This window comes from Zootoca vivipara, chromosome 14, assembly GCF_965207765.1.
Source record: "Zootoca vivipara chromosome 14, rZooViv2.hap1.1, whole genome shotgun sequence".
NCBI lineage: Eukaryota > Metazoa > Chordata > Lepidosauria > Squamata > Lacertidae > Zootoca > Zootoca vivipara.
Window position 1 is genome coordinate 13,532,667 of NC_142597.1, and position 19,001 is coordinate 13,551,667.

The window sequence follows — 19,001 nt, forward strand, 5'->3', positions numbered from 1 at the left end:
TTCTAATCGTCTGCTGGAAAAGCAGGTCCCCAGAGGAAGGTAACCATAGTAAGTGCTTGGGTTGCCACTTTATATGAAACCTCCATAGCAGTTTTAAACACCAATGTGGTGTAGCAACAGCTGGTTATGGGATAGCAGTGGCAAACACAGCCTTCCCTCACCTGGTGCTCTCCAGGTGTCAGGACTATAACTCCCATCAGCTCTAGGCAGCACAGCCATGGTTAGGGAATACTGGGAGTTATAGTTCAATACTTCAGAAGGGCACCAGGTCAGAGAAGGCTGGCCTACTGTCACCATTTAAATGAGGTGTGTGCCAAATAGTGGATTTGAAATTTGTGATGATGATATTATTCCAAACGTATTATCAAACATCAATTTAAACACCATAAAATAACACCTTATGTATAAACTAAAAATCACTAAACCTATAAAGAGCAGCATAAAAATAACCCAGGCAGGCCTTCTTGGTAGTGGCACCCTCCCTGTGGAACGCCCTCCCTTCAGATGTCAAGGAGATAAAGAACCACATAACTTTTAGAAGACATCTGAAGGCAGCCCTATATTGGGAAGTTTTTAATGTTTGATTTTTTTTAATATGTTCTATATATGCTCTAAGACATCCAGAGTGGCTGGGGAAACCCAGCTAGATGGGCAGGGTATTTTTATTATTAATAAAAAAATTAATAATAATTCCAAACAGATTATCAAACACCAATTTAAACACCAAAAAATAATGTGTGTAGAAACGTATGTATAAACATCAAACCTAAAGAGGGCAGCATAAAAATAACTCAATTATCTATTGGGTTCAGTAAAAAAAAGCTTGGGGGGGGGTTGTAGGAAAACTATCAGAGTGGGTGCCAGAGGAACTTTCCTGGGGAGAGCATTCCAAAGCCAGGGCACAACTATTGAAAAGGTCCTGAAAATGTCCCCATATGTCCGGGGTAAACACATAGTATACTAACCAATCATTTAATTTTATGATGTGCAGGTGTGTGTGTGTGTGTGTGTGTGTGTGTGTGTGTGAGAGAGAGAGAGAGAGAGAGAGAGAGAGAGAGAGAGAGAGAGAGAGAGAGAGAGAGAGAGAGAGAGAGAGAGAGGTGGTGGTCTGTACTACGAATAATACCAAAATAACAATAACAAAGCAGTGTTAAGCAGTTAACTTACTGTACTTGGCACAGCACTTGGAAACCCTAATTCTGGAGAATTCAGATTTAAACATTGGAGACTGAAACACCAGACAGCAATTGTAACTATTACACCGAAGCAGCAGCATTCTCTTTAATATTAAAAACAAGGAAAATTCTGCCCAAACCTACATCATTTAAACATATGTACAATTTTCTTTAAAAAAAAGAATATTACAACTTTTAAAGGAAAATATAGTGTATTTTTTCTGTATGATACAAAAGACATGCATCTTTAAAATCATTTATTTGCAAAAGAACAAGAATTACAAATATTAGAATGCTTGCTGCTTAGACAGCAATACTTTATTTAACCAAGTTGCTTTTAAGAGATTGGAGGGGGATAAAAACTTTTATAATTAAGACCAGTATCCCTTAACCTGGTACCCATCAGAAGTTGTGGGACTCCATCAGCTCTAGCCAGTATGACCAATGTTTCAGGATTATGGAAATTGTCATCCAGCAACATACAGAGGGCACCGGGTTGGGAAATGCTTCAGTTCCATAGGCAGGACATATGCCACCAAGAAAGCTGTTCAAAAAAAAAAACTTGTCAAAGCTGAAGTGGTAGCCCAGCACTGGCTCCTTATATTGAAGTAAGGAGGACAGATTTCAGTGGGACATACTTGCCAATTTTGTGCTTGGACTTAAATACCTGCTAATGCCATGCATAACATGGATAGCTGTGGTATAATAATATATCACTGCATCAGTTCTTGCCATTTTAAAATACAGTGGTACCTCTACTTACGAATAACTCTACTTACAAATGTTTCTACTTACGAATGGAGCTCCGTCCGCCATCTTGGATGTGGTTTAGGTAGGATTTTTTCTACTTATGAATTTTTAGATAGGGTTGCTTCGACTTACGAATTTTTTCTCCCAATGCATTCCTATGGGATTCGACTTACATTTTTTTTCTACTTACAAATGTGCATTCGGAACGCATTGAATTCGCAAGTAGAGGTACCACTGAAGTCAGAAGCCCTTCTAATGAGTCAGAGACCTTAAGGATGAACAAAAGGAGAACATCTAACCTATTGCAACCCAAAACTGTGCTTTTTCTTTCTGCATCTTTCCATGAGGACACATGTCAGATGCCAAACTACTGATGACAGACATGCAGAATTTCATCTGCAGCAGTAATATATTCTGATCATGAATTTTGTATATGAAAAATATACAGGGAAAATATGCTAAACACTAAAAGCATGAGAATGAATGTATGTCTTGTTTGTATAACAATTCAATAAAAATTATATTAAATAAAAAAAAGAGAATGAATGTGGCGTTTAGACTTCTACTTGCTTATTTGGTTCCAAAGCTCTGTGAAGACAGATGCTGTAAGTCTCATGAAAGTGCTTTGTGAGCCATTAAAAAGTCCCACAAATTTATTGTGCTTAATGAATTTGAAAAAGGCAGTGACAGCTTAAGTGGATACCAAGTAGGAAGGCACATTACTATCCATCAGTACAAGCAAAAACAAGATTTTCTTAGTTTCCTGACCAGAAGTCACTAGTCAGAATCTAATATGATAGTGGGGAACTGAATGAGCAGGTGGATCAGAGGAACTTGGCCACTTGTCTATGCTTTGCAAGGTTCATAATTACACACCTATGATTGAGGGAAAACTCACAATCCCCCTAAAATATAAAGGCAATATATAACTTTTATAAATAAAATACAATAAAAAGGAAAAACACTTAAAACAGTGCCACACAATATAAATAAAGCAGTCCTTGATGAGATTCTACTACAACAGTTTACAAACTCTTTCCCAGCCTCCAAGTATGACTTTCTCAGTTCCACATCGAAAGGCTCATGTTACTTGCCTAGACTCTTTTGAATTGAAGTGGCCTCGTATGACAGAGGTGCCAGAATCCCTTAAATTCCCACATCAAAAGTACTCTGACATTCCTGCTTTTTGAAAAGGCATATATAATAATTTACTAGTTGTCACTCCCCCTCTAAGTAAATTTCTTGAAAAGTAATTTCTCGGAAGTCTCCAGCCATTAGTTTAGTTTCGAGATGGGCAGCAGAGATGTTCTGTAGGCCTAATTATAAATTGAATCAAGTCTTGTTCTAATTTCCTACCAAGAAAGGGGTCCTTGCATAGCAACCCAAGTAAGCACTGCAAATTCTCATTAGGGAGCCTTATTTATAAAATTATATAATATACATCATATATTATATAAAATAATCACACACTATATACACATACAGCATTTGACAATTGCTGCAACAGATATAAAAATACAAAGCTTGTTTTTATCGCGCGCGCGCACACACACACTCACAAAACACACAAATGTTACTCAGTATGGTACATTGCACCTATGAGCACCTCTGCTCTTCTGTAAGAGGCTTGCAATTACTATTCAGCACATTTGCCCTTTCCTCTATTCCCCACCTCACCCCTTCTTCAAACAGGGCGTTTCTAGGTCTTGGATCTAGCTAGGAAAACGAATTCATATTGCTGCGGGGCAACTGCAAATATAAAGTTATGTGCCTCCAATTCGTGGAGCTGTTTTACAAGTGTAAGTTTGTTTTATTTGTGCTGGTTAAGACTGGGAGAAGGTGGAAATATGCAGCTAGTCTTGTGACGTACACATTGTGCCCCCAGCTATTTCTGAAGCACAGGCACCTTTCTTAAAGCTACATATACAGGAATTGTACAACTTGGCTGCAAGTCTGACACAACCATTGAATAGTGTTGGGTGCTGCGGGGCGAAGCAGCTATTTTGTACTCCAAAAGAAGTGAAACAAGGCTGTATCACCCCCAACCCTGACTGCCCTGCTTTTACACCCATTATCCAAGTTCCATGAAGATACACAGAATAATCACGATAATCTTTGGGAAGCTCCACCCCCCCCCCAAAATATTTTATTCAAGTTGGCAACCCTGGGAAGGTATAAGGCAAAGAACTTGAGTCTGAAGCTGGTACCTAAACCAAGTGAACAAAATGTTCTAGAGGCCTTACATTCTAAGCTTGATTGTGTAATGCTCCAGTGTATTTATAAAGCAGCCAAAGCAGAACCCTTTTCTGGACCAACTTCTGGCAAAGGGAGTGTTTGTACGACCTATTTCATAGAATGTGTTGCTAAACTTAACTGCCAACAACTAGCACTTTTGTCCCCAAACCTCCCTCAATATTGCTCCATCTTGTGAAAGTCAATGGTTATAAAGGTTCTTACTGTAGATTAATTATTCTAAACTTCCTCCATTCTGGCCATTTCCCTCCTGGTGTTTCCCTCTTTAAGCTGTTTTTCTTAATGTGGACTGTGTATGAACTTATTCCCCTTTAAAGCAAACTCCAGAAACACACTTTGGGGGGGGGGGGGAGGAGTAAGATAGGAGGGAGCCATTTCCAATCCAGAACAATTTTGATTGCTTTTCTAAATCACGGACATCAAATTCTGCCCTTGCTTTTTTTAACCCAAGCATCCTACAAAGCCTTTCAAAAAAGCTCACCTAACCCAAGTAGGAAAATGTGTCCTGTACATTCTCCTTGATGCACAGGACACATAACAGGAACATCAGGAAACAAATCAAAATGCTTTAGAATGGCAACAAGGGGCACCAGTGCAAAATACCCATGCTCAACTCTTCCACCCAGCAGTAAGGGTTACATATGTGTCTGCCAACCATTAATTGTTGCCTATGTTGTGCCTTTCACTATCTGGAACGAGTATGGCAAGAACTTCACACCTCAACTACTACATTCACTTAAATTAGCCTCTCTTCAGTCCTGCTATTTTCCAACAAGTTTTCGCTAGCACTGACTGAGAACCAGACTTCCATTGCAAGTTCCATGATTTTCCACTTTAGGGTGTTTAGAGTTAGGTAGCAACAATTCACTAATATGCTGTAATAATTTAAATTTTCATAGCCAACAGTTCATTCTGTTTCCATTTGCACTGAACCATCCTGTGGAGTTATATCACCAAATTGTAAATTATAAACCTAAAATTAACTTGGATCTGAACCAATCCAATAAGTATTACTCCTAAATGTTTGCACTATAATGAAGCTGTATTTTTCCAATGTCCGTGGAAAACATTTTAGTATGTTTCCTGTAATGACAACATATCTTCAGATAGTCACAATGGTGTCGAGCTGGGAGGGATGGGAAGGAATTTCTCAAGACATAAATAAAATGAAAAGGCAAAAGGCTTTTTTTTTTAAAAAAACATACATTCATAGGACACTACACCAAAAAATAAATAGCATTTTTTATAATTAACATCCTGTTGTAAGTCTCTTTCAGCGACTCTGCTGTGCAGTTACTGGCTTTAAGTGGGGAGGGGAAGGAGGTCAGTTCCTTAAGTCTCCTGTACTTGGAGCTGTCGAAGACTCCCCAAACCGTCCAACGTAACGCCATTTGAAATCCCTTCTGTCTTTTCATTACAGTCTTTTGAAAGAGGCTGGAGAATAAGGGGACTCCAGCTCAGCATGTGATTTGATGTTTCCAAATGTGCACTGTGATCTGCAAATTAAAAACACAGCTATTATCATCCAGTTGTCTATTAGCAACTTCAACAACCATCAAATTTATCAAGAGGCTTCATACAAGCTCCAACAGGCTGGGAAACAAGACTACTATTTGATGAATCATCAACATTCTTCCCTCCCCCGCTGTCCTGCAGCTCTTCTATCCTGAGTAGCTAGTTTGATTAATCTTAGTTGCTGAAACACAAGATCACAGCCGAAGGTGGTCTTGGCAGAGATTTAAATAAATTAGCACAGTGTTTAAAACAATTTAGTCACCACAAATAATCCAAGGAGAGTACTGGATGAAATCCATTTTTTAAAAAGAAAAAGAAGCCCGCAGTTTAAGCACCACAGCACCAAATTCCATAACAGGCACAGGGAACCACAAGAAGCTTAAGTATTTAATCTCAGTCTGAGTTTGGTTTCTGTGCTAAATTGCTCTGATTATAAATAAAAAGCAACTGTCTCGGAGGCAGCTATATATTTCCACAATTCCCAAAATGCTGGCATACCTTCTATACAATCTGTACTTAGTGGATTCACATTTTCTTGGTCACAAGAGTCCCGAGGAGATGGGGGATCCACTTTCTCCTTGCCGTCTTCCTCTGCCTCAACGTTGCATCCGGGGGTTGTGGACGCTAAGCACATCGCAACCATCATATGATTCAAAGGTTTCATTTCTAAACTGTCCTGCTGATAAGGTGCTACGATGGGCATCACAGCTGCAGGGTTGCTTCCAAAAGTGCCACTGGTTTTAGTGAAGCACCTAGAAAAAATCAAATACATTTGTGGAAAATGGCTCACTATAAATCACTTTGTGATGCACCTTATAGAAAGTGCTTCATAAATGAAATACTGTAAACAATGTTTCACTACCCAGTTGTACAAAATAAAGGTTTGTTTTTTTAAAGACAGCTCCCACTAAGTGCTCTCTTACACATTTTTAAATGGGGTATTTTTTGGAAATATAAGAAAAAGAACTTCAATATCAATTTGCTCTTTCAATTGGTAACTTGACCTCTGCTAAAGTGCTGCTGATAGAGTGATTACATTCAATATTGGATTCTTCAGCATTGTAAACTTAGAAAGTGAGAACATGCTTTCTAAGCCTTCCCAGAAAGAATCTTTGATAATTCTCTCATTCTGGATTGTGAAAAACTAGTCAAGCAGGGAAGGAAGTCAATTCCTTATAGCGGAATCTACTTAGCCTTTGAACAACAAAAAAAGGCATCTTACAGCTAAAATCCTTTGTAGACATGCCCAGAGCTAATCCAAAGTGTTGGGAAACTGCCAGGGCTATAAATGTTTGCAGCTGGAGAACCAGCTTCTAAGGACACTGAGGTGGTTATCAACTTGCTTCTTCAACATTCATGATAAATGCTAACAAGTACTTACTATATTATTTGTAACTGAACAAATGAGAAACCACAGCACACCCATATCTATTTAGGACATCCATATGAACTGGAAATCCGGGACACAAAGCATGTGAACGATTAAGAATGTTCTCTTAAACTATGATAGAAGTAGCAAAAATATTTTGAAATTTTGACACTGCGCTTCATCCTCTCACATATATACATGTTTACAGTGATTTAAATTAACCCTTTTCTTGTTACAGGGTTTATTATGAGAACTTGAAATAAAACATAGAAAGTATTCTTCCACCAAGTAGAGGAACTACTGGCATAAACATTCTTTGAATTCATTCACTTTTCATTGACTATGGTTTGCTTGCTCCATAATTATCTCCTAGGAAGATGATTAACATGAAGCTCTGTCTTAAATTATTCCTTGGCAACCACACCACTTATTCACAATGGCTGTCAAAATACATCCTAAAGCTACATAATATTTAGCTTTACAGATGGAAAGCTTATTATGTGGAACTTTGTTTAGCCACAGAAGCAGAATCATAATTAGAAATGCTTTGTTATTTATACAGTGCTAACGACGGACTTTGCACTTTACAGAAGCAACCAAAAATTCCTCTTTACGTCTGAGCTTTAAAAGCCAGCTAGAACAGGGAAGGTTATGTCTGTCGTAGAATGAGGCAATAAAATGGACTGCATCACATCAGACTACAGGTGGAAAGATGTTCTTGAATGCTCGGCTAAACCTCTCCTCATTAGCAGCTAAGGGTTCTATTCCTGGCAAGGCTTTTAAACCAATGTGGGGATCATATAACAATGATACCTATAGTCTCAAGTCTCTGTGTTCTTCAGAGGCCATGCTCCACATCTCACTGCCATCATAAGTCCAGCAGGATACTGCACACTTGGCTGCAGTGCCTAGACTCTGGAACTCTCTTTGGGAGAGTCAACTGGCCCCATCTTTAATGCCATTTATGTGAATTGAAAAGACTTTGCTCTGCCACATTTTTTAGCTTGACTTGGGTAATTCAAACCTGTTGCTGTATATTTTTAACAGTTCTATTATTGGTAAGTTTGTTATGTTTTGATTTACAGTTGTGAGATGCCTTGCGGGTTAGAAGGTTTTTATAAATTCTGCTGCACGTGTAAACCTAGCCTAAAAATACTTCTGGAGGGTATCCAGGGTGAGACTTCAATGGAAATCTAGAAGGGAGTTCCACATCTGTAAGGCAACAACTGAGAACATCTGTTTAGGAGCCTTTGCTCTTCCAATAGTATAGTCAATGTGCTGGTTTCCAAATGTATACTTAAATGCACATATCAAAACAATTGCAACCTCAGCCCTACCTGAGCAATCGGATCCTTCCCATATCCTATTGTAAGAATCACAGAGATTCCCAAAAAGAATCACAAATGCAGACAGCAGAGGCAAATGCTGTCCACACACTGTGGTCTAACCATATGAAATTCACTCTCCTTGTGTATTTTTAACAGAAGACCTGTAAAATCCGACTTTTGATACTCAGCATAGATCTACTACTACATTTTTGTCTGATTCTATTTGAAAAGATAGTATATTTGCTTTAAATTTTGCAATGCAGAATGGCTTGAATGCTGGGGGCTAACTTTTTCTTTAAAAAAAACATATTTGCTTTGTGCATCTAAAGTAATCAACGCTTAAATACTTGACTCAAAACACAGGCAACTATAAGTAGAGATTATGCAATCCTGGGATCATAGTTACATCAGTCTTTGATTAGAGAAGACTGGGATGACTGCACCACATTGAATACTAAGAAAAACTGACACCACAGAACTGCTACACAGTTCTATGGTACAATAATCTATTTTAGAAGCTGTGCTTACCTAAATTGACAGCAAAGGAATTAAGAATGGCTCCTGACTAAGCCATTTAATTTCCGCTTGTTTTACACTGAAGGGCAAGAAACTGGCTATATTCTAGAATGAACAAACTTAAAAATGTTTGCATGAGGGTTTCCCCCTTAGTCCACAAGCCACTAAGCTCAAAATATACAGCCGACACAAGGAGTGCTTTTTATCACCTGTAAAAGAGAACTATTGCCCCAGATGTATTTAAAACAGTCTGACCAGGAAAACATTAGCACTGATCCCAAATGTTGAGTTTGTTTGATCTAGGGGCCCAGAAGGGTCAGCTGTGTGTAAAATAAGACCAAATTAACCCTAGTAATCAACCTGAGCATTCCACGTGTCCCCTGCAGACAGACAGTGGTTTCTCGCTGTCTGTTTGCTAATGGAAAGTTGAAAAAATCAAGGGTAAGACTAAAGAGATGTTGGCTGAACCTCCTCCCCCCACACACGCTGTGACTTCTTACTCCTGCCACCATGGACCCCAAGAGTCACTCTTGAAATCTGATAGTCTCACTAGAGCAGCCTCTGGTGCACCTAAGGGAGTTGCAGTTGAAATGGGAAAGCCAAAGAATTCAGGTGCATGTGCAGAGATGTTCGGCAGCACACATGGCACTCTGATTCACCAACTAGTTATTGTTGTGGTCATTTATGAAACTTGGGGGGGGGGAGGGATTGGCAGCTTTTACAAAAGAGAAAAGTGGAAACATCTAACAATGATAATATTATACCAAATATAACCTCTGCTAGGATTATCTTTCTTACTAGTTCTATCCGATCACCCAGTTTCTCTTGATGTGCACATGCAGTTAGCTTCTTTCAGAATGAAATTGTCTGTTGCAGCATGAAACTTTCAGCCTAAAAATGATGAGCTTGTAACAGCTGTTCTTTTCTGTCATTGTGCTTCCTAAGAGCATTTTACTATGTCAATGGATGGCCTTTGTGGCAACTAGGTACTGTACTATACATTTGAAGATGGAACTGTTTTCAGGACTCCAAAAGCAGCCAAATGTATCCAGTACTAAGCAGTGAGCCACACCCAACCTTGTGGCTGGTTCTTGGACAGCTTCATTTCTCCTGTTGACTCTTATAAATGTTATGTGAAATGACATATGTGCATCTGTGGAAACTGGAGATTCTCTTGCTGGATGCCACATTTTTATATACTGGGTGTGGTGTTTAGCCTGCCATTGATCTGAAGTCTCAGGAGAAGGGTTCACAGTTACCTCACAGCAAGATGCAGATCCTGTATTTGAGATACTCAGCTCATTACCTATCTGCATCCCCCATCCTCACTACAAGGATGGTCTGTTAAAACACCTTCCATACTTCAAAACTGTCAATCCAGTACTCCCATTTTGCAACTGGAACATACAAATTGAGCAGATAATCCGCATTTCTTGCGTTTGTTCTGTTTTGCTGTACAGAGCTTGGGGACTTTTGGCTCATTTTGGGGCCTCTTCATAGTAATAATTCAATATAAAAGGAAGAAAACAGAGTGCACCTGCTAGTCTATCATATACCAATGCAACATCATAGAGGGAACAAGCTACTCAAAGATGTTCCTGTTGGGAAAAGACTGGAAGGTGCTGGTAGATGGGGAAGATAAAAGAGAATGGATGGCAAAAGAACTACGCCTCTCACAAACTGAGCTATGAGGATCCACAGAGAAGCTCCTCTGGGTGGTAATATTCTGGGTGGGATGTTTGAGGCACCCATGTTGAAAGCTCAGTGGTATAATAACCACAATAAACCTAGAAGATTTGCAAGATGACCCATTAATTTGCAAAGACAAGGTAACGGAACATAGATTAGATTATTTTTATCCTGAGGCAGCATCACCAGGTGCTATGATACCTGTTGCCAACATCTTAGTATGCACATTTCCATAAAACATAACAGATATTATAAATAAATCTTGCATATTCTTTATGTGAAGATCAGGGATAAAAAGCAATCTCCACTTGAAAGCCCCTAAAATACAGAGGTGTAGTAAGCAACTGGAGCAGACTCAATCCCAAAGCTCACTTTATTCTCTCTTCCCTGGTTTACTACCTGTTATTGTTCCGACAGTTCCGGCAGTTTGCGCATTCTGAAGGGTCTGTCTGGGGCATAGCTGTGTATACACCACCACCCTAGATAAATTGGGGGTTTGGGGTGGGGAGAGAATAACAGATCAGAATAAATTCAAGCTCTTAAACATGCCATCTGTTACAATTAACAACAACAACAACAGATTCTATTCTAATTTGTAATGAAGTTTGGCATTCATCAAAAAGACAGGGCACACAGTATTGCAAAATTTGTTTTGCAAAGCCTAAGTTTCAGCATGTGTGCAACAGCTAAAACTAACAGCTGTAGCTTGCCCACGTATGTTGTAATTTCCTTGGCTCTATTTTCAGCCTGTTGTGCCCAACTCAAATTTGACAAAACTGAAAATGCTTCACACAGATGAGAAATGAAAGTAATTTCCTTTCCACTACAGACTTTTGTCTGCTTGTGGACACAAGATATACATGTGGCTAGTATGATGAATACATCTGACTGATTTTCTTGGAATTAATCTAATTAGATCAGCTTGCTTCACCAAACTCAGTTTTGAAATGTTCTTTATTTTCACAGATGCAATAATTCACCAGCCAAGGGTGACTTGGGGTTTGGGGGTGAGAGGGATTTCGAATTGTTGGTTTTGGCTGCAGAATCCTTTACAAATAAAAATGCTAAGATTAACACATACCTCACTGCTGAATGCAAGGGAGATGCAGGTTTGAGGAATATTTGAAAATGAGGCAGTACAGGTGGCAATAAAAATCTGTATTTAACTACTCAAGTCAAGACTGTGAACGACCATTTTACATCCAAGACTCAAACTCTACTGAACAAATCTTTCTGTCCAATATTTGACTATGAAGACATCCAAAGCAAAACTGCTCCTATACACTGGTTCTAAGATGCCACATTTGCTCAACACAATAAATTTGCTGACCAATAAATCATGGGAACCATAATTCTGTGTGTGGGTCAGAGGGCTTTAAATGAATGTACTATATAGCCACACAAAATTCCAATTTCATACTCCAATTTAGCTGTGGTGTGTTGTTTCAAGATGAAGAGGACAAATTAGAATATTATAGGCAGATTCTCACTTTGATATTATGGATGGGGCAAGTACAACACACACATGGCTCTCATTAAGTTGAAGAGTCTCTCTCTCTAAATGTCAGTATGTAGCCCTTTGAAATACACAAAACCAGTGAATAAGAAAAGAAAAGGCCTTTGCTTTGAATTATTTTATAGGGATGCATGCTGAACTACAGATTTCATATTTAGTTTAAAGGGTACTATTTTTATTCAGAATGTAAATGTCAAAGTGAGAATCAGGCCTTAGACAAGCATCTAAAAGAAAACTGACTAACACCTGTTTTAGGTTTGTGTCCCTGGAATACCCCTATATAGACAATAGACAATTGTTCTGTTTAGGTTCACATAGACTGGATATATCCATCACTGACAGAATGCTTATAGAATCATGTTTTGATACTTGTAAAATCAGTGTTTGGGTTGGCTTTTAAAAAGAATGAGAACTTAGGAGTTTAAGAGTGCTGCAAAAAGAAATAAGATAAGGCAAGGTTATCTGAAGTGGCAACTCTTGCTCGAGCAGCAATCTGTTTCTCCCTAAAATGAAGCGCTTGTGTTCAGTTACCAAAAACAAACATTAGTCCTATATTCCCCACCACCCTTAGAAGTATACTTACTCAAAAAATTGAACACATTCTTTGTTTCCCCATAAAATATTCAAAGTTTTGAGCAGGACCAGTGTTAAAATAAGATTAGCTATTTAGATAATTCCTTGGGGAAACAAATTTAACAAATGAATTTTTTTTTCATAATACAGGGGCCTAATCACAATCATTCTTAATAATATCAACCCAAGTCTCAAACATTCAGAATGCAGACAGACTTATGGAGTGTCAGAGCAGGACCAGGAGGAGGGATTTTTTTATTTAATTAACCTAAGGTTCTGGCACACTGTAATGTAATAAAGAGCACTGCTTAAAAGTTAAACCTGAAATGGGGCTATAGTAACAGTGTGGTCATAAAGCTAAAGGTTCTGGCACAATTAATGGAAGAATGTGAGAAGTCTCCAATAAGATCACAATAATCTCAAAGCAATGTAAATGAGTGGAAGGGTATGCAATGTGTAACTGCCATTATTACTATGACGTAGAACTAAACTGAGAATTGCCTGAGGAATAATTCCACCCAAGCACCTTCATCAAAGTTAGGCTGACAGTATTCAAGAACAAAAAACCAAAACAAAGCAGAATAGTACATGGGAAACTACACTTATGCAAGCTACCTCTGTCTGTCTGTCGATTCACACATAAAAATTCACCATTGATGACATGCACATATATAATAGGTATAAAAATAGACCACTAAAGACACAACTTTCTTCAACCAAGTAAAACGCAAAACTTTTCAATGGTGTTTGTTCACCCCATCAGGTTCACACATACATGCATAGCATCTTTATTCTGAAAAACTTGGCAGAGTCACAAGAAACTATGAGAATTGAAAGACAGCATATTTGCTATGCTTGATCTTTTAGCCAACCTTTTCAAGCCTCTCTGTAACCACCAAGTTAGCAAAACATTAATATTGGGTGTTAAAAATGCTGTTTAAAAATGAAGATTCTAACCCCTAACAGTACAGTAAAAGCTCATGGGTTATGTAAAAAAAAAGGGGGGGTGGATGGGGATAGTTTGCAAAGAAATCCATATATTCAGATTCAAAATATAAAATTAACTGAGATGTATGGACATGTCATTTGAAATACATGTGCAGTTCTCTTGTAGGGGTCTGAAATGTTTAATTTCAATATAACATACTTCTATGAGGCAATTCCAGCAAGTTAAGCTTCAAAAAGCATGCCATGTTATGGAAGTTTCAGCATATTTGTTAAGTGCTGAATGCTTTCCATCTCCTAAGATTTCATTTCGTATTATGTTCAAGAAACAGGCCTCCCTCCAACCAACATCTAGGGCTTACTTACATTTCCGAGGTGGTGGGTGTGTTCATATTCCATGTGTGCTCTGGACAGGGAGTTAGTGTGCCTTGGATAAACAACAGTTCCTCCATTTACAGCACCGTTCATGATTCCATTCGTTCCATTAGGAACCTTGTGATGGAGGTGAAGGCAACCATTATTATGGTTTCCATTACTGATAAAGTTTCCATGTATGCTGCCATTTATACGACTTGTGCCTGGTAATGTCGTGTACTCAAGCATTTGCCCATTGATATCAGCACGTTGGTAAAGGTAACCAGGAGGGTCATACTCTGCAAGAGTGAGGATTAGGAGAAAATGCTTAACACTTCAACTCTTAAACATGTTTTTTATCTGAAAAGGTTACAGATGAAAATGTTTTATAGCTGGCTGTTCATGGTAGAGTTTAAACCCCTAGCACTACAATGCCTTAAGCCCTTTATAAATTATAAAACATGTTACAATCTGACCAACAGAGTTCAGATAGCAGATTACCACCACTGATAATTAAGGGGCTAACACTGATTACATGTTTTGCATATTTACCACTGTTTGGGGAATCTGACAGCTTTTGTGGCATAAAGACATTTATTTTATTGCACCAACACTATTCTTAACAATGCAATATAGATTGTTCTGTCAGATCTATAGTTATAAGAGCCAAGTAAAATTGCTATTATTGAAAGTGCAGGCACGGAGTTAGGCTCTAATCTCTATGTTTCATAAGAGGAATAAAGCGCTTTTTCAAATTTGTTCCCCTCCGTTATTCAGTGGATCATAACAGCAACTGAAATTCACAGTAAATGTTGTGGTGTTAGGTTACTTGGCAACAATATTGTTTCATTAGGTTTGGTCCAGCAGAGGACACGAAGAATATTAGAATTAACCTACTCTGCATGGCAATTTGCTGGCGATTCTTCCACAAGCACATAGCAATGAAGGCTATCAGAATAAGCACCATCACTCCAAGGACACAGCCCACAATCAGGTATAACATGTCACTGCTTCGGACAGGACCATTTGGTTGACCAGAATTACTCCCAACTCCACGATCAGGAGAATTTGGTGGTGTGCTAAGGTCCTTCACTGGATATTCTGATGCTCCAGGTGTGCGCTTCACTAATAGGGAGGGAGGGGAGTAGAAGATAAAAAAACACATTTAAAATAGCAAGTCTACAGAAGTGTTATTAATTTTATGTCAATCAAGAGCTGCAACTACTGCAATCCAAAATGGCATGAAATATGATGGTAGAACATTTTTGATCATAAGTTACTTGATAATATATGTTTTATAATTTGTTTACCCTCAAGTCCACACATGTGTCACTGCTTTAGCTTCTTTCACACTTTCACACATAGGAATAATGAACATTACCAGAATGTAAAGGGCATGTAAAGTAGTTGACAAAAAAAGATAATGGGCCCATTTTTGTTGTCAAATACCAATGCTTATGGATGGCTTGAAATGAACACATACCAATATATTCTGGGATAGGTGTGTATAAAACTGATTAAAGATCATTCTTCTACCCTTACTAGTATCTCAAAATTTTATATTTTAAAACTGATCATAGTTTCAAACACAGTTTGCTTAAAAAGAAATAAATTATTTATACGATCTGAGGTGAAACCAGAGTTGCTGACCTTTTACAATCTACACCACCCGGTGAAGTCTATGCCTTCAAAACAAATCCGGAACGCCATGTAACCTGCAATAGAGTCATCGAGGACCCTTTCGGCCACATCAATCTGTTGGCCTTTCAACCCAAGCCATCTCAGTCTCCCAGTTCCCAGCAATCTAAGGCCGGTCGGAATCCTTATACGGGGCAGAGTGAAGAAGTCCCCCAAATCATCCTAGCAAAAGACTCCAGGGCCCACGGACCAATAACTGACGCTCCAACGGTAGTGGTGGAAACGCGCCTGGGGCCGCCTGGGACATCAAGCGATAACCATCCTCCTGATATTCACCTAGATTGACTTGATGCCGCGGTTAGGAGTCAGGTGCACAATTCTCTGCAAATGATATCATGGAACGTGGCAGGGTGGTCTCCAAAGCTATGCCTTCCAGAGTTCTCAAACTTATTAAGGGCTCATGATGTAGTTTGTTTACAAGAAACCTGGTCATTACATCACATCGAATTTGCAGGTTTCAACGCTTACTCTGTTCCGGCAATTAAAAGCCACAAGAAAGGCAGACCTTCAGGTGGATTGTTAACTCTAGTGGCTCCCCATATAAAATGCGAACACATCCTGTCGACAAATGATACCTGTAAACTACTAGTAACAAAGATAGTGCTGGAGAACCAGGAAATGTTACTGATCAACGTGTATATTCCTCCCACTCCCACTGCCACAGTCAAGAACCTTCAATGGAATCTCATTACACATGTGTTCGAGAATCTGGACCTCATCTGCCCTGATTTACCTATCATTCTAACTGGAGACTTTAATGCTCGCCTAGGCCAAGGGTGGGAAGTGTACACAAAAGCCTGGGAGCTCCTGGATATTTCTGTCCTCCCAGATTTCTGTCTTTGGGAACGCAGATCCCTGGATCCAGTAATAAACCAGGCGGGTCTGCGTCTCACCAAGTTGACTACCACCAGGGCCCTGACATGGCTTAATGGGCTAACGGAATGGGAAGGCTCCGGGAACTTCACCCATATCTCCCCGCAGGGGAACAGCGTGGTGGACTATATTATAATACCTGCTGGAATGACGCCATTCGTGGATGAGTTTTACATAGGCGATCCTATGCTCAGTGACCATCTCCCTCTTCACTGCAAGCTTGTCTTTCCATTGAGCAAGACTGTACAGTTAAACAGCCCACTCCCCCAGGAACCAAGACTCCAGCTTCCAAGGATACAAACCAACGAACACACTCTGTCTCTCTTCCAAGGCCTGGTAAAAACCGACCGCGTGACCCAATTGTTTTCAGCAGAGAAAGGTGCTCTTACTCCAGCTGAGGGAATTACTCGGTTCGAGGAATTTATTAACATCTTAATAACAGAACTGTCCCACACGCACTCACATAGGCCTCCTAAGAAAAGGAGCCCAGGTGATTGGACCGACAAAGAGACTTTAGCTATGAAAGCCGAAATCAGGAAACTGTACAGAGAATCCAGAGAATCGGGCAGTTCCCGCCTACCTGACATCTATTTTTCTAGAACTCAACAACTAAGGGAGTCCATCCAGCTCGGCCGGTTAAGACATATCCAGAAAAGCTGGGAAATTTTACTCTCAGCCATACAATCTAGAGATCACAAAAAATTTTGGAAGGCCGTAGCAGATCCCCCACTGCCACAGAATGAGCAGCTAACCTCAATTCCATCGGGCACATGGATAGATCATTTCAAGTCAGTATTTTTCGACAACTGCATCCCACCGGACAGGCAAGATCAGAACACTCTCTCTTTCCTAGATGAGTGGCCTCCAGTATCCATGTCAGAAATCATAAATTTAATTGATCAGATGAAAGTAGGGAAGGCCCCTGGCCCGGACGCCATTCCATCTAAACTGATTAAAACTAAACCGGAGTGGTGGGCTCCGATATTGGCTGATCTGTTCACGTTGGTCGATAGCTCAGGAATTATGCCCAGCTCCTGGCAACAATCCATAATTATCCCTATTTTCAAAAAAGGTGACAAAAAGCTGCCAGCAAATTATCGGCCAATAAGTCTTCTCTCTAACATTGGGAAATTATATGCTAAGCATCTGTTAAACAGATTAACTACCTGGCTCGATGACAATAACATCCTAGGCCCTGAACAGGCTGGGTTCAGACCAGGAAAATCGACCCTACGAAACTGCACGGTGCTGTCTCACCTAGTCGCCAAATCCACACGATTCTATAAAGAACATCTACATGTGGCCTTCCTGGACATTCAAGCGGCATTTGATACCATTGACAGGAGGTTGCTTTGGGCCAAATTGGAGGCTATGGGCTTAGAACCCAGACTTCTTTACCTGATCAAAAAGCTTTATACCAATAACACCTGCTGCATAAAAATCCATTCTGGGAATGAAATCACAACACCAGTCAGTATCAACAGAGGAGTTAAACAGGGCTGCGTACTTGCTCCTACGCTTTTCAATCTTTTTCTCAACGATCTAGCCCCATTACTAAAGCAGGTGGATGCCCACACTCCAAAACTCCAGGCCATAAACATTCCCATCCTCCTGTACGCGGACGATATGGTTTTGCTCTCGCGGACCAGAATAGGTCTAAAGCGTCTGGTAATTGCCTGCATTGAGTACATGGCCAAAATGAACTTATGCTTGAACTTTGAAAAAAGCAAAATCCTGGTGTTTGGTAACTCACGCACGAGTTATAGCTGGGTTTTTGGAGGTAAACCCATCCAGCAGGTCTTTAAATTCAATTATCTAGGAATCACCTATCACCATAGGCTCCTCTGGTCTCCACATCGAGGCACGGCGGTGAACGCCAGTAAGATATCCACGCAGGCAATTACGCGATTTTTTACAACAAGGGGCAACTCACATATCCCTTCTGCGCTCAAGATCTTCAATGCCAAGACCATTTCACAACTGCTCTACGGCATTCCAATCTGGATCCCGGGGTTCACCCAGACAGTAGAGCAAGTGCAATCAACCTTTCTCTACAAGATTTTCTCTGTTCCAAGATGCGTCCCATATGCAGTTTTATGTCTAGAGGGAGCTCAACACAAGGTGGAATCTGTCGCCTGGGCAAGATTCCTTATATTCTGGCTAAAAATCTGCCTCAACTCTGACAGAGATCCCTTCCTCCAGGTAATGCTTTCGGACACCTTCCTCCCCCCAGGGCTGCAACACTTCAATAGGAAGGTACTGCAACTGGGGCTTTCAATAGAACTCCTCCGCTCAATGTCCTTACAATCTGCCAAAGCCACAGTCATTACTAGGTTGTGGGACATTGAGAGACAGGATCTTATAGCGGCAGCAGGCACAACATGTTCCCCCCTTCTTTTCCACCTCCCGTGGGCTCATGAAACAAAACCTAACTATCTTGACTTCCT

The 19,001-nt window shown here is 39.9% G+C and overlaps 1 protein-coding gene across 4 annotated transcripts in view; it reads right to left on the bottom strand.

Moving 5' to 3' along the window:
* Positions 1-1,247: 1,247 nt before the first annotated feature.
* Positions 1,248-19,001, bottom strand: part of CDON (cell adhesion associated, oncogene regulated) — a 120,556-nt gene continuing 102,802 nt past the window's right edge. For all 4 annotated transcript variants that reach the window (XM_060268305.2, XM_035140257.3, XM_060268306.2 and 1 more), the window contains 5 exons: positions 14,881-15,108; positions 13,996-14,282; positions 10,995-11,074; positions 6,192-6,445; positions 1,248-5,674 (listed from right to left, as the gene is read on the bottom strand). In XM_060268305.2, the coding sequence (XP_060124288.2) occupies positions 5,511-5,674; positions 6,192-6,445; positions 10,995-11,074; positions 13,996-14,282; positions 14,881-15,108 (1,013 nt within the window). In that variant the 3' untranslated portion in view covers positions 1,248-5,510. The remainder of the gene's footprint in view (positions 5,675-6,191; positions 6,446-10,994; positions 11,075-13,995; positions 14,283-14,880; positions 15,109-19,001) is intronic.